This window comes from Paroedura picta, chromosome 3, assembly GCF_049243985.1.
Source record: "Paroedura picta isolate Pp20150507F chromosome 3, Ppicta_v3.0, whole genome shotgun sequence".
Lineage (NCBI taxonomy): Eukaryota > Metazoa > Chordata > Lepidosauria > Squamata > Gekkonidae > Paroedura > Paroedura picta.
This window is the reverse complement of record NC_135371.1, coordinates 38,462,132-38,478,407: the sequence shown is the minus strand read 5'-3', so window position 1 is coordinate 38,478,407 and position 16,276 is coordinate 38,462,132. Positions and strand designations below refer to the sequence as shown.

Below are 16,276 nucleotides of genomic sequence, written 5' to 3'. Positions count from 1 at the left end.
AGGTGCCAATGCTTCATTACTTCATTACTTTAGACAGCTGTTTTGTTGACCATTGTCCACAGACTAGGAAGCCTTCTAAGAGTGTTTGGTAGGAATATGCTCAAAAAATGGCTGCCATCCATCCCAAGAGTGAACTGATAGCCAGATGGATAATGAAAAGCTAATGGAAGACGTCAGATGACTTGAAAAAAGATGGCCTGGAAGAAGGAAAACATGAGGCTTACCTACAACAGTACATTATAACTCCAAATCCCTGTGCAGCCAGCTGAAGAGTTGAGTGCTGACATTACTGACTGCTGAAGTTCATAAGTATCATTGTAAAAATACATTTATTTTAAGGGATACCAGTCAGCGCCAAGGTAAAGTGCTTATGTTTGATGTCAGAGACAATAGGTGTTAGTTCAGCTTGACTTCAGAGCATGCCAGTATCAAGGGTCAAATAGCAACAAAAGCAGAATGCCATTAATACATAAATCAACCCAAACTGAACATACCAGTTTTTAAATGTCATCTACCTCCCAGGACTGACTAACTTTCTAAAATGTCACCCTCCCCTTAAAAAAAACAAAAAACGTACAAGATATTAACCAAGTTCTCAAATTGGTATAAGTTTAAACCAGGCTTTCTCAACTAGGGTTTTGTGAAACCCTGTGGTTTCTTGATGGCCCTGGAAGGGTTTCTCAAATGGGTGGGAGTTAATTTTTATATATTTAAAAAAAATGTTAAACATTTATCAGGTAATATATGGTCATGTCAACTTACTCACTCCTCCCAAAATGGCAAATGATGGACCTGGAGGGGGCAGGAACGAAGAGGCCCTAAGTGGGCAAGTACATAGCCATGCTTCCCAAGTATATTCTGCACGATCACACCACTTCTGGGATTTCTCAAAGGTAAAAAAACTGACAAAGTCTGGTTTAGACACTTCTATGGGTTGTTACGTAGCTAGGAACAGAACAGGCTCCCGCGTTTATTTTCTATTATTCAGCAGGTAGGATTTCAACTTTGAAGTAGGGTTAACCTCCAACTATGAAGTGTTGTTGCATTTTGATTGGAGCTAAGGTTACGTGACAAAAAGCAACATGGGCCTGTAAGACTGGATTTTAATACCATGGGCCCTCTCTGGGGTGATCTTGAACCATGTCAATTTTGGCCATCCTTTCTGGTAAAACACGAACACATTTCACACATTGAACGTACTGATTAACACTGTAAACAGTGCAGGAGAGTTAGCAACTGTTTACTCTTTTTCTTAAAAGAACTCAAATAGCAACACTTGATTAACTCACAAGACACAGGTCAATAATGCAGTTTCTACAAACTGACCTAAGAGCACCTATAGTAAAAGTTTCCAAAAAGTTTCCAAAAAGTTTCCAAAAAGATGAATCAACTGTATCAAGGGTGGGATCATCTATAACACACAACTTAATAAAGTCTCTTTCCCAGATATCCATAGCCATCTGATCATTTGGGACATTTCGGGGATTTAGAACAATGCCTATCAGCCTTCTTTTAGCCTCTGATACTAGCTGTTGTCTGGAAAAAAATAGATATGTTTTCAGTAGAATGTAGCCAAGCCAAATTTACTTCGGCATATTTTAGATCGTACCTGTTTTCCAGTGTCATTTTGCTACAGATTTACATTCCCAAGATAGTTTAATTGTCAAGCCTGGAAAGAGAAACCTACATCAGAGCATCAGCACGAAAGCTAAATGTAAGAAAAGTCCCCCAAGCAGCAAGGAGAAATTTGTCATGGAATAGAATGCCCCCATATTTCTAGAATGGTTCAAGTCACACTGCAGATGTCGGCCCCATAGTTTCCTACAGGGCAAAAAGAAGTCTACAGAAACAAAAACAAGAAGACACATCTTGTTGCAGGGACTAGCTTCATGGACAGGAAGTAGTCCAGGGGATCTCAAATGTGGCCCTCGCCAACACCTTTTCTGGTGTTTTTAGGAAGTCAGTAGGGTCAGGTAAGGCTTTTGTCAAGCTAGGCTTCTGATTGGCTGTGCAGTTTTTAAAAATCATTGCTTTGCTGACAGCAGCCACCACCACAGCATGAGGGTCTACACATGATACTGAAATTAAGCTATGGCAATAACTTTGTGGCTGGCTCCGCCTACCACAGCAGTCATTTTGTTGCTACAGCCATCATGCCATGTGAGAATTCCAAGTGTTCCACGGGCTCAAAAAGGTCGAGGACTCCTGATGTATTCAATTATCTCACCCAATGCTCCATTTACACACATTAATCCAAGCACTACAGGTTTCTGAAGGGTAAACGCAGCTATTTTGTGATGAGCTGATCAGGGGGGACACCCATTTCTTCTCAAGACAATCAGCACATGCATGTGTGTGGGTGGGTATTTTTAACTGAAGAAGAAATTTAACTACAGTACCATCTCATACCATGCAGCACATCATCTATCATTAATAAGAGGACACAAGGACTTCTGTGCAAGGCTGAAAGAGTTTACTTTTTAATGTATACTCAGTCACAGTATTTACTTAAGAGGCTGTTACTCCAGGTAACATTATAGATTTCCTATCAGGCTGTTGGGAGATGGGATTCCAAGGAATCCTACAAGCCAGGAACACTAAAAGACACAGTGGTCAGCATTTTCTTGTCAATTTGGTTACATCAGGAGCTGATAGATAACACATTGTTAAAAAATCTGAATGCCTCCAAAAGTATATTAATTTTCTTTTACTAGGAATCAGTAGTTTATGCAAACTGCATTCGGCAATAAAGCATAGAGACTGCTTGACTGAAAACATCACTCATACTCAACAGCGTCTGCTTCTGGCGATCTTTTAAAAAAGCATTTAACCCCATTTTTAGTACAGAACACACCCCAAAGTGTAAATTACTGAAATTTAATGAAATCAAACATTGATCCTATATCCTTAGCAACAGATTCTCTTCCCCTTTTCCTCATTTATTGTAAGATGTCTCTACTGAGTTGCAAGAGGAGCATGAATGGAGTAGAAAGTAATGCTTGAATTAGTGGTTTGACTATGGGCAGGCACACTTAGCCTCTCTACAGCATTTACCCAGCGAGACCATTGGACTGACTTTGTTCTCTGCTTCCGTAAGTTATTTCACAATAAAAGGTGCAGAGCAGAGGTGAAGGGCATTCCTCAAAGAATCAGGAGGAAAGTGGGGTGAGAAAGGAAGAGTGGAGGGGAAGAGAAGGTGATTTGCATAAGTTCATGTCTCTTTTTGATTATGGAAGGGAGACCACAGCCCCCATACAGCTTCATTAGCTAGTTCCCTCCTCCACTTTGGCTATAGGAGTAGTTTCTAAATCTTTGTTCGTCTTTTCTCCTTCTTCCTCATCGTCTTCCTCTTGAGGATAGAGATCAGGATACCTCTGCATGCACTCCTGCATTGCACGAAACTGGTCCACACAATCCGACCCCTTTATGTCTTCCTTGCTATAATGGAAGCAGGAAAAAGCGGACTTGAATTGTTCCCCACAAGGGCCACTAGCCATTCCACCCAAACAAGGACAATTCCAGTTGATATCTCCATTGGGCAATATCAAACCTAAGGAGGGAAAAAGAGAAGCCGGTGAATTAACAGCAGATAGCGGGGATGTTAAAAGAGTTGTTAAATATGTTTAAATACATTTATCCCATCTGCATGACTGAGCTATCTTCCTGTAAATTTGACATTTACGTCAGCCTTTCTCAATCTTTTCGCTTTTGAGAAACCACTGAAACATTATTCAGGCTTTGAGAAAACCTGGAAGTGATGCCAGCAGGCCACCCCTCCCTGACACACACCCCAGAAGTCACATGTCACCAGAAGTGACATCACCCAGACACTCCCGCTGGATGTGACATCATGCTCGGTCACCCCCAGCCCCCTCCTCCGCCTACTCTGCTGGGCTGGGAAATGCCTCCACCACTCCGTCGTCCCACCCAATGCCAGGCTGCTGGCCTCCCTGGCCTTGGCATTTGCCTGCCTATCTCTCACTCAATCGGCAGAACCCTTCCAGGGCTGCCAAGAAACCCAGGTTTTCATGAAACCCCTGCTGATAAAATCCAACACAGACTGGAAGGTTTATTTTGATTTAAAAAAAAACACTGATGAAATTAAAAGGCTGCTGACACCACTTACACCAAGATTTCTTCATATGCTAGATATCTCAGAATTAAATCTGAAGACCAAGAGAAATCTAAGACATACGGTTATGATATGTTGGGTCAGGTGACCAGATCATGTTTAAATCTCTCCCATGTTTATGCAATTCAGATGCACACCTACTTGCAGGAAGGAAATGGCCACGCAAAAATTAACTATGCCTAAGAGCAAACTGGGGAAGGCACTGGCAAACCAGCCCGTATTGAGTCTGCCATGAAAACGCTAGAGCGCGTCACCCCAAGGGTCAGACATGACCCGGTGCTTGCACAGGGGGATACCTTTACCTTTAAGAGCAAACTACAAGCAGGCGTCTTGCAAAATGTGGCCTTTGACTGCTCACAGCTGGGGAAACTTTTGTAAACTGGAAGATTGCAGCTAATATACTATCGAGAAGAAGACATCAAGGTAGGAGTACAGGGATGATAAATTTTCTTGGCTTAGTTGCAAGAACGAAGAATACAGCAAAAGCTAAGAGGTGATCCTCCATATTATTTTTGGCTGTAACTTGGGCGTTTCAGAGGACCGTATGCTGCCTGCAAATTAAGGGCAGATTCAAGTGGGTAGCCCTGTTGGTCTGAAGCAGCAGAATGAATTTAGAGTACCTTTCTAAATTCTGGGTACCTTTCAGACCAACACAGTTTTATTCAAGGTGTGAGCTTTCATTTGCAAAATAAGGACTATTTTATAAACACCTGATACAGAACCCAGAAGAACAAGTTGGGATTGTTGGTTTCCACTGCCAGGCTCTCACGGTAACTGCCACTGATTAAATCCATTCTCAAAAGACCTATTTTTAAATGGGATCAGGTGCTGAAGGCAAGTGCAAACTTCAAATACAGCTGTCCAAGTGTGCAAATGCTGCCCCCTAGAGATGAAAGCCAAATGCAGTTTTCAGACTGATTTCGGACAAGCCACTGACCAAATTAAAACTACTAGTACAAACTACTTCAAATCAAACTACCTGGATGACAGCACAAAAACAATCTTACATAGAATACAGCAGTAGCTTCGAGTAGAAATTGCCTCTCTTGACATCTTCAGCTGATTTTAGCATTGCTGGAGGTCAATGACCTGGATGGCCTAGGCTAGTCTGATCTTGTCGGATATCAGAAGCTAAGGAATGCCAGGGTTGCTGTGCTGAGGCAGGCAATGGCAAAACGCCCCTGAAAGTTTCCTTCCTTGAAAACCATACGGGGTTGCCATACATCGGATGTGACTTGATGGCACTTCCCATACTCACCACCACCACCTCGTTTATCCTGGTCTTAATTTTAAGCATGCTTGTATATCTAGCACAAACTTTACAAATCAAATGCTCCATAGTGCTTGCAACACAAGCCTCCTCTGTAAATCAGCTGACACAGGCATCTGCAAAGGCAAGAGGATGGTCTCCTCTGTTAAGCAAGGCAGCCAAAAGTGTGGAAACAGAGTGGGGGGAAAAGAGGATACAGCCACATGCTTTCTCCCAGTTTCACCAAGGTACCCCTGAAGCCTCCTTTGGAGAGAGCTGGGAAGGGGCTGACATTTACAACTGCACACAAAGCTGCCTTGTATTATTGTTCCATCGAAACTAGCAGTGTTTCACCAAGCGGCAGGGGCTCATCAAGGCCTGAAGCATATGTCCCCCCAGGCCTACCTGCAATCCTTTTAACTGAGTTGAACCTGGTCCTTCTGCATCCACGGTGTCCTATGGTCCCCACTTTTGTCAGCTGGGTCTAGAAAGTGCTTAAGTTTTTGCCATGAATAAGGAGTCATGGGAAAGGGAGGCCGTAATACTGTGCCATAGCCAATGATGCATATGGGGCTGCAATAAAAGAATCATACTGCAACTACATAGAATCGCATAGTCAGAAGGGGCCTTACAGGCCATCTAGTCCAACCCCCAGCTCAAGGCAGGATCAGTCTAAGGCATCCAGGATAAGTAGCTGACCTGCCGCAGCTCAAAGACTGTCAGTGACGGGGAGCTCACCACCTCCTTAGGCAGTCGATTCCACTGCTAAACTATTTTGAGAATTTTTCCCCCTGATATCTAACTGATACCATTTTACATGTAGTTTAAACTCATTACTGCAGGTCCTATCCTCTGCCATCAATAGGAACCTCTCCTTGCCTAAGTAACAAACTTTCAAATACTTAAAGACAACAATCATGTCCCTTCTCGACCTCCTCTTCTCTAGGCTGAACATTTCCAAGACCCTCAGCATTTCCTCATAGGGCTTGGTCCCCAGGTCTCAGATTATCCTTGTTGCTCTCCTCTGAACTCTCTCAATTTTGTCCACATTATTTTTGAAGTGAGGCTTCCAGAGCTGCAAACAGTACTCCAGGTATACAGTGGGACTATGACATCTTGTGATTTCGGTGTGATGCCTCTGTTGATACAGCCCAAGATTTATTTACCACTGCATTACACTGTCTTCTCATACTTAGTTTACAGTCAACAAATACCCCAAGATCTCATTCTGCTACTCAAAAGTCAAGAATACAAACATTCTTAAAGAAATGTTCACATGGCAATACCTACTCATGCTCTTTAATCCAGTGGTCCTCAACCTTTTTATCACCGGGGACCGGTCAACGATTGTCAATTTTACTGAGGCCCGGGGGGGGGGGTAGTCTTTTGCCAAGAGACGTCGCTGCCACCTGAGTCCCTGCTACACTTGCTTTCCCGCCAGCACCCCTGACTTCCTGCCGCCTGCTGGGGGGTGCTGCCAGCAGCAGCTGCACAGTGCCACGCCGAGGGGGAGCCCCAGCCATGGCAGCCGCCGGAGAGCACCAAAGGTGAGCTGGCGGCAGAGTGGCAGGGCAGCCCACGAAGCAGCAGCCAGGGAGGAGGACAAGGAGGAGTTGCAGACCAGTACCAACTGATCCACGGACTGGTACCGGTTTCCAGACCAGTGGTTGGGGACCACTGCTTTAATCTGCACCACAGCAAGGGTACACAATGAATAGCAAAACATCAGCAGTATTGCCATTGCCTAGTCAGATGGGAATAGCCAAACCAATCCATTTTCTTAGTCCTAAGAACTTCCTCTCGCAACTAAACAGTTCCTTCTTGACAAACTAGCACTCTATAGTTTTAGAGCCAAAAGAGTTTGCAGCAATCTATGACTTTTTGCGCTCGGCCCAAAACTGCAGTTCAGATTGCTTATCTTGAATAGTTCTAATGAACTAAATGAAAATCTTTTAGAGCAGTAAAATTTAGAAGTCATAATTTTTTAAGGTTACTCTGCTCTGTTTTCTCTCACATGCACACAGAATATAGTTTAAGACCAACACAGTTTAATTCTGGGTATAAACTTCCTAAAGAAGTGTGAATGCACACAAAAGTTTATGGCTAAAATAAAACTTTGTTAAAGGTGAAACTGGACAAACTTGGTTCTGCTGCATCAGACAGACATGGCAACCCACCTGAATCTATGCATAAAGAATGTTCTGGGGGTCTGCCATCACCCAGCAACAAAATGTTAGGAGTCTTGGGGAAAGTGTCTGCAGAAAGAAGAACCAGTCCTGTTCCAGAAAGTCTGCAAATGGCCAGATACATCCTGCTATTCAGCTTGGTTTTAACATTGCCCAATGACTATTAAAGGCACGGTTACCTGTAATCATAATACTGGCACTCTTTTTTGTAACTGATGTTTGGAACTAGGAGAGACCACATCCTCACTAGATACAGGATGGTCCAGTTTATGCTCATAGTAAAGAGAACAGAAGGGTATGCATGATTAAGGCGCCATCTCTCCTCATTGTATTTAAGGGATACAGAAAGAGGGAGAAGTCATGTCCAAATACTCTCAGGGTCACTCACAAATGTTGTAATTTACAACAGTCAAAGTATTATGAATTACACAAAAGAATTTCCTAGAAAAACAAGTAAATTGGTGAGGCTGAAACTGGCATTCTGATTTCCAAGTATCAAAAACATGTAATGATTATTACTATTCTCAGCAAGTCCACCAAAAAAAAGGCATGTTCAACGTGACCCTAGACATTACCCAGGAGACCCATAGGTGGTGGGAGGCTCCTAACCCCATTTTTCCAAACAAACCTACTGCTACAAAATTCTCCTGGGCCACGGTAGAACAACCGGACCCCAGTCAGCCACTTTTCAGCTGCCATCACACACAAAAGCTGCAAGCTGATCTCCTAATGGAGGTCATAGAGCAACAGCTGTTCAGGGCCTAGTCTGCACACATAGGATAATGCACTTTCAATGTGCTTTGGCAGCTGGATTTTCTTGTGCAGAACAGGATAATCTACTTCTAAAGTGCATTATCTATTGTGTGCAGAATAGGCCCAGGAAGGGCTCGTGGGATAGTGAGAAAAACTCAGTTTTGGAATGTGAGTGTGCTTTTTCCCTCTTTTTAGAACAAAAAGGTAGTGGGATTTTAAATTAACAAAACCACTATTGACCATTGCTTAGCTCAAGTCTGACAGGGTGAGCATATTCCTCTGCCTAACGTGACAAAAAGACATCAACATTTCTAGCAGACTGACAATATTCACTGCTGCTACTTTCCTTATTTGCTCTACTTAGGCTAGAGTATAGCCTTCCTTAACACCAACACATATTAACCTTGTATGTATTAAAATCTGCATTCCTTGTGGGGGGGGGGGACTGTTTTCTGTGAACAGAATTTTGCAGTCAGTAAACACAACAAACAAGCTGTTAGAAATCACCTGTCACCCAATCACAGACTGATCATGGGGCCATCTGCTTTTTGAGTATTTTCAATGTAAGTAAGTCTTATTCAAACAACCAGACTGGTCAAATATGTGGCAAACAGACAAAAATGTCTGTGCCATTTGTGAGTTCTGAAGGTTGAACAAAGTCACCAGCTTCACCAGACTAATTTATGTTGATCAGGCCACAGGGGTATACAAGCAACGTACTAATACATACTGGCAGGGCAAGAGTAGTAGTATTTTAGTTTAAGATTTATTATTTTTACAGAATTGTTCCCTGAGCCTTTTTTGGAGAGGGGCAGACTAGAAATCCAAGGAATAAGTAAAAAAAAATATTTAAACAAAAACACATATGTAGCTTCCACCCCAAATCTTTTGACTTCAATGATGCAGGAAACCAAATGTGCATTGAGACATCTGTGAGTCTCAAAAATTACTGACCTTGATCCTCATAAGGGTCATTGGGATCATCTGCTACCAGTTCAGCATTACTTGGCGTCTCATGATCCTCTTTGGTCACAAATATAATTTTGTCCTTTCCTAAAGTGGAAAAAAAGAGAGAAAGTTCAGAGGCGTATTAGGTGCAGATAAAAGAGGCTGTTCAAAATCGTTGCCTAGCACAAGCCTTTGAACTTATTCAGGGCTTGAAAGGAATGCATCTGTTTTTGGATGGAGATGTTCAATCAAAGCCGTGTATTGGCCTGGGCATAATGTTTGGCTAATGTGAACCAGAAAGCCTTCCAGAAATTAAAGACCAATGTTCTCTTTTCCAAACCTTTGATCAAGAACTGCAAGGAAAGACAGAAAAGCAGCCTGTGTTTATTCCGAAGAAAGCGATGATTGAGGCGAGGCAGACTGTTGCCCACAGATGCATGAAAAGATGCTATGAAGGAGTCAAGAGATCAATTCCTCTCATTAGTCGACAAAAAGAGGGAAAAAATAGTAATGAGCTGAAGATGACAACAAGGCAATTGAACTTCTATTGTGAATCAATTTGCTTTGATTATGCAGGGAGGAATCCCAGCATGCCAAAGATGGTCACATGATACTGCTGCCCTGGGATGACCTTGCAAATGAGACTGTCCCAGAACAAATTCTACAATCTCTCCCCAGAACTTTGAAAAGATGCAGCAGCATTTTGAAGGAAAGTTTTCCCTGAAGTGCTGACTAACCCAAAATAATCCATATGGGACACAGGAAACTGAACCCTAAGCAGCCTCCATGTTTTCAACTCAACCACTTCAGAGCAGCTGTGCCATAACTGATTCACGCTATTTTGATCGCATCTACAAAAGAGAGCTGATTTCAGAGAAAGAAATGCCTAAAAGAAAAACAGGAGGGTGATACAACTTTCTCAACGTTAACCAGGCTTGTAAAGCCTTACACAGATAATATTCAGTTTAAAATTGTATCCATTAATTTATGATACCAACAAAGTTACGGTTCAGTCTATTCACTACTTCAGCATTAGCTCTTGCCCGCAATATAGGGATGATGCGACCTCATCTTATAGAGCAGGGGTAGTCAAACTGCGGCCCTCCAGATGTCCATGGACTACAATTCCCAGGAGCCCCCTGCCAGCGAACGCTGGCAGGGGGCTCCTGGGAATTGTAGTCCATGGACATCTGGAGGGCCGCAGTTTGACTACCCCTGTTATAGAGCCTTTTCTAAAGACTGAGATAGAAGAGTTGGTTTTTATGCCCTACTTTTCAGTGCCTGAAGGTGTCTCAAAGCGGCTTACAATGGCCTTCCCTCCCTCTCCCCACAGCAGACACTCTGTTAGGTAAATGGGGCTGAGAGAGCTCTGAAAGAATTGATCTGTGAGAACAGCTCTAACAGAGCTGTGGATAGCCCAAGGTCACCCATCAGGCTGCATGTATAGTAGCAGGGAATCAAACTCAACTTATCCAGATTAGAGGCCACCACTCTTAATCACTATACCAAGCCAGCTCTGAAGAATTTTGCTATATAAATGTGATTTATTGTAAGCATATGGAAAATGTAATCCACACGTGTTGTGAGACTGAAACATATGTGGTAAACGTTTCCAACTTCTGTAACATTTATAGAGTAAGCTGAAGAAGAGTACATTCTGTCTACCCATCTACATTTTTATCCTGCCTACCCTCCAAGTGATGTTCATAGTTTTTTCCCCAGACACATGTCACCCTCACAACAACCCTGTGAGGTAGGTTGGGCCAAGATAGGGAAGTTCACTGGCCCCAGGACAGCTGATCAGCTTCAGGGTGACTAGAAGCCAGGTCTCTCAGATTCAAGCCAGACACTCTACCCATTACACCACACTGACTCTCAGCCAGATATGATCCTGTTACTACTCATTGGTTCCCCTCATTGTTGGTTTATAGAACAGGCTTAGGAAACTAAAGGATATAACCTGTTTCAGGCCTAACCTGGATAGCCTAGTCTAACTTGATTTTGTCAGATCTTGGAAGCTAAGCAGGGTCAAATCTGGCTAGAATTTGGCTGGAAGACCTCCGAGGAATACCAGGGTCACGACACAGAGGCAGGCAATGAAAACCACTTCTGGACATTATTGCACTGAAAACACTACAGGGTAAGGTGACCAGATTTTAACATTGGTAAAGCGGGACACCATTGACCTGGCGGGGTTCTTGATTAAAAATTTGGTCTATATGGAGCAAACAAATATTTTCACAGATTACACAGAACGCAAAAATAATATTGTAATATATATTTTTTACTTTCAGCATAAGTACAATTTGCCAGGTGCCCCCAGATGTCCCTCCAAAAGTGGGACAATCTGGTTACCTTACTACAGTGTTGCCCTAAGTCAGTGGTCCCCAACCTTTTTATCACCGGGGACCGGTCAACACTTGACAATTTTACTGAGGCCCGGGGGGGGGGTAGTCTTTTGCCGAGGAACGTCGCCACTGCCTCCTGAGCTCCTGCTCCACTTGCTTTCCCACCAGCACCCCTGACTTTCCGCTGCCCACTGGGCGGTGCTACCAGCAGCAGCTGCGCAGTGCCATGCTGAGGGGGAGCCCCAGCCATGGTGGCCACTGGAGAGCACCAAAGGTAAGCCTGCAGCAGAGTGGCAGGGCAGCCCCCGAGGCAGCAGCTGGGGAGGAGGATGAGGAGGAGCTGCAGACTGGTACCGACTTATCTACGGACCGGTACCAGTCCCCGGACCGGGGGTTGGGGAATGCTGCCCTAAGCCAGCTGTGACTTGACTGGTATTTTCCACTACCAATCTGATTCAAACAGTATAGAAAGGGGCGCTATCTCTTCTACCTAAACTATTTTTGTTTGAGAGGATCTGTATAGATCAAAAGACCAAAGATTAAATTTCTGTTCTCTAAAGGAGTGGCCCCCAACCTTTTTCGGGCTGGGGACCAGTCCGTGGGGGGGGGGGAGGCCCGGGTGCTTGCAGGGGCAAACGCGGAGCTGCCGCGCAAAAGCGCCTGTGCGGAGCTGCCATGCCAGCGCGTTTGTGCTCCCCCCCCCCCGCAGCGTGGCACTCATTACGCTGGAGCGATCGGCCAATGGTCCGCTGCCCAGGGGTTGGCAACCCCTGCTCTAAAGCTTGCAATGTGTTTCTTTTGTCTTGTAAATAAAGATAGGACCAACTTTTAACAAACATGGATTAAAATTTGATAGAGCCTTCAGGAAACAGAAAGAGAACTGGGGCCAGCAAGATGTCCATCCCTGTTCCATGGCACTGTGAATACAACTCATCAAACTGTTATAGACTACATATGCTCACAGAAAGGAAACAAGTTCACTGTTAGTGTCAGGAATTCTCGGCTTTCAAATTCCTTGACCCATCAATTCTCCCTGAAAATATAAGCACCACTGAAGCAAAGTCAAGCAATTTTGGCCAAGGGTCCTATTAACAAATTTAGGAAATATGTAAAAGCAGGTGCATTTTGATGCAATAAAATAATAATTCATGAAAGCCAGCATGTTGTAGTGGTTAAGAGTGGTGGCCTCTAATTGGAGAATTGGGTTTGATTCCTCACTCCTCCTCCACTGCAGTCAGCTAGGTGACCTTGGAATAGACACAGTTTCTCTCAGAGCTCTCTCAGCCCCACCTACCTCAAAGGGTGTCTGTTGTGGGGAGAGGAAGGGAAAGGCGTTTGTAAGCTGCTTTGGGACTCCTTTTGGTAGTGAAAAAAGGGGTCGAAGAAGAGGAAGAAGAGTGGGTTCTTATATGCCGCTTTTCCCTACCCGAAGGAGGCTCAAAGCGGCTTACAGTCGCCTTCCCATTCTTCTCCCCACAACAGACACCCTATGGGGTGGGTGAGGCTGAGAGAGCCCTGATATCACTGCTCGGTCAGAACAGTTTTATCAGTGCTGTGGCGAGCCCAAGGTCACCCAGCTGGCTGCATGTGGGGGAGGGCAGAATCGAACCGGGTTCGCCAGATTAGAAGTCCGCATTCCTAACCACTAGAGCCTCTTGTGGCGCAGAGTGGTAAGGCAGCCGTCTGAAAGCTTTGCCCATGAGGCTGGGAGTTCGATCCCAGCAGCCAGCTCAAGGTTGACTCAGCCTTCCATCCTTCTGAGGTTGGTAAAATGAGTACCCAGCTTGCTGGGGGGTAAACGGTAATGACTGGGGAAGGCACTGGCAAACCACCCCGTATTGAGTCTGCCATGAAAACGCTGGAGGGCGTCACCCCAAGGGTCAGACATGACTCGGTGCTTGCACAGGGGATACCTTTACCTTTACCTTATTCCTAACCACTACACCAAACTGGCTCTCTAGGTATAGAGTATAGAGTATAAAAACAGTTTCTCTTCTTCTCTCATCTAACAGCAAAGTGTGCCATTCATCTACAAATATCTAAATCTATGGATCATGGCAACATCATCATGAAACAGATTTTCCTGTAAACCCCCCCCCCCCAGATTTGTAGAATTTGAAATCTTAAAAAAAATACATTGAGGGGTTTAAATTCCTCCCCCCACCCCAATCCCCCACGAGCGCAGAAAACACATATCTTTATTAGTCAGAGCTGGTGACAGCAGACTCTGGAAGCTGCTCTGGGCCTGGTGACAGTGGATGCTGGGAAGCATTCTGGACCCAACTCTCAGACACTACTGCCACTGCAGCAGAGTTAAAAATTGGTAGTGGGGCCTGGAAATGGTATTCCCATGTCTGGCAGCCCCCCTACTTGTTAAATCATATTTGTTAGTTTAAAAATAAATGCTCCTTTGCTTATAAAAGTTTATGTCTCAAACAGTCCCCTCCCCCCCGAAAACATTAGCTTAAGCCAGGGGTAGTCAAACTGCGGCCCTCCAGATGTCCATGGACTACAATTCCCAGGAGCCCCTGCCAGCGTTCGCTGGCAGGGGCTCCTGGGAATTGTAGTCCATGGACATCTGGAGGGCCGCAGTTTGAGAACCCCTGGCTTAAGCCTTTAATAGTGCAATTCTAAACAGAGCTGCAGTACACAGCCTTTGAAGAGGGTGATTCTGCTCAGGGCTGTATTTTAAGAAACTTAAATTGAACCTAACATTATAGTAAACAGCTTTCACTTAAAGCTTCTTTACAGAAAGCACTACCATTTTATTACTAAGACATAATCACTACTCATGTTTATCTAGTATTACAGACTTTGTTCTCAGTAGCACCTTAAGCATCCTCTATTAAATTACACACCTTGCAATTCATGCTTCCCCATAAAGGAGGATACCATTTGATCCATTAAGCATTACCCGGGGATCCGTTAAGGACTGCACAAACTTGATAACTAGTGCTAGTAAATGCTACCAGTTCATTCACTTTATTTTGCAAGGGTGGAGAAGAGGAAGGACTGAATTAGCCTCCTCTGTAGCAGGACAGCGACTGATAAAGACCGCAGCATCTTATTGCCCATAATACTACATTAGATAAACCAGAAAAATATGGTGTCTGCTGAGGTTCAAGCCTTCTTAGGAGGTGTTTTATGGAATGGTCTCAAGGGCAGGAGAAAGTCCCAATATTGCAAAAAGCTCTCTCAAGCCAAGCTTTTCATATATATTTGGGTCCACTCAAAAGAGAACATCACCATCATCACGTAGTATAATGGGTGATGCTTTCTTTTTTAAGATTCACACTTGTACTTCCGTGGTCTCAGATCTTAGCAGCCTTTAATGATATACTGGTGTTTTAATTAAATTACCCAAGGATATAAGACACCCAAGTTCAATCCTTTACTAACAATGAAGTCAGGCATAAAACTGCTTGCTCCATAAGTGCCATGTAGCATGTGAGGCCTTTGTAAGCCTAACCTACTTCTAGAGCAGAAATAAAATGTAGTAACAGTACAATATAACACACTACCCCATTCATGTCCTTAGAACAAATTTTTAGTATATGCTGGGCTGTAACAGATTGACCTTAAGGGAATCAGAAGCCAAGATCAAGAATTCACAAGCCCCAACTACCACTGGTAAATCATCTCCTCTTTGCCTGAGTTTTTGGTGTCTTCAGGAAATGCTGGAAGAATTTCTAAAATTCAAATTGTTTTTTGACAACCAAATGTGGGTCAATTTTTTAAAATACCCAATTCATTTAGCAAATTTGGGAGGGGTATATTTCAGAGCCAAAAGGGTGCACATTATATTACCTTCTTGAAAAAAAACAGAGGGAATTATGGCAGGGTCAGGTGCAGATGGGAAGCAGCTCTCCTGTTTTATTGACTTCATTCTAATATTTCCATTGCTCTAAAAAGGGGCATAACTGGGAAACGTGCTGTGCGAGATTCACAAATGACTTGTGACCTGGCCCACCTCTGGAATGGGACAAAAAGAAACGACGCGCCATTCTTTTTATCTCATCTAAAGGGCCAGTATGGATGGATCAAGCCGGGAGAGACGCTGTATTCGTATCCGTATTTTATTTCTATACAGCCACTGGCCCCGATATTCAAACTATAAAAACAAGTTTATGAGACGTATTTATTTTGACAGGGCCAAAAAAAGGGGCTAATGCAGGATGAAACCTTTCGCGCCCCCCCCCCCTTCCAGACCAGGCGGCCTCTCCGTTGCCCCGTCCTGCCCCCTCTCCTCAAGCCCCCCGAGGTTTAGCCGGCGGGGTCAGGCGCAGCAGCCTCCGCGTGCAGCAAGACCGAGGTCTGCGACTGGTCCGCCGCCGCCTCCTCCCCGCCCCCCTCTTGCGCGTGCCCCGGTACCTTCTTGCCTGCAGTAGGACATTGCGGGGCGACCACCGAGCGCCTTATTCCCTCCACGACGCCGCGTGGCCCGAGCAACGACCCGTCGCCTTTCCCCCACTCACGAGCCGCCGCCGAAAGCCCGCGCACGCGCTCGGCCTCCAGGTGCCCTCGCGGCGCCCTCTCACCCTCGCGGCGCGGGAAGGACCTCCAGGAAGCGGCCGCCCTCACACCGCCTGATGGCTCCGCCCCGCGTCCCGCCCCTACAGGCTCACGGGCACATGGCGCACAGCCACCCAGGCAGCCTTGA

The 16,276-nt window shown here is 44.7% G+C and overlaps 1 protein-coding gene across 1 annotated transcript; it reads right to left on the bottom strand.

Annotated features, from left to right (window-relative positions):
- Positions 1-2,451: 2,451 nt before the first annotated feature.
- CHCHD4 (coiled-coil-helix-coiled-coil-helix domain containing 4) lies at positions 2,452-16,159 on the bottom strand. Its single transcript, XM_077325358.1, has 3 exons — positions 15,988-16,159; positions 9,275-9,373; positions 2,452-3,550 (listed from the first exon to the last, which is right to left on the bottom strand). Exons 1-3 carry the CDS (start codon positions 16,007-16,009, stop codon positions 3,264-3,266), a joined length of 408 nt encoding a protein of 135 aa, XP_077181473.1. The 5' UTR covers positions 16,010-16,159; the 3' UTR covers positions 2,452-3,263.
- Positions 16,160-16,276: the final 117 nt, after the last annotated feature.

Bases quoted from the DNA above. Each gene is read 5' to 3' on its own strand.
- CHCHD4 (XM_077325358.1), bottom strand. From the start codon at position 16,009: ATGTCCTACTGCAGGCAAGAAG. The intron at 9,374-15,987 runs GTACCGGGGCAC...TTTCCACTTTAG, and splicing joins GTCCTACTGCAGGCAAGAAG to GAAAGGACAAAATTATATTT. The intron at 3,551-9,274 runs GTCAGTAATTTT...TTCCCTCCTTAG, and splicing joins TGACCCTTATGAGGATCAAG to GTTTGATATTGCCCAATGGA.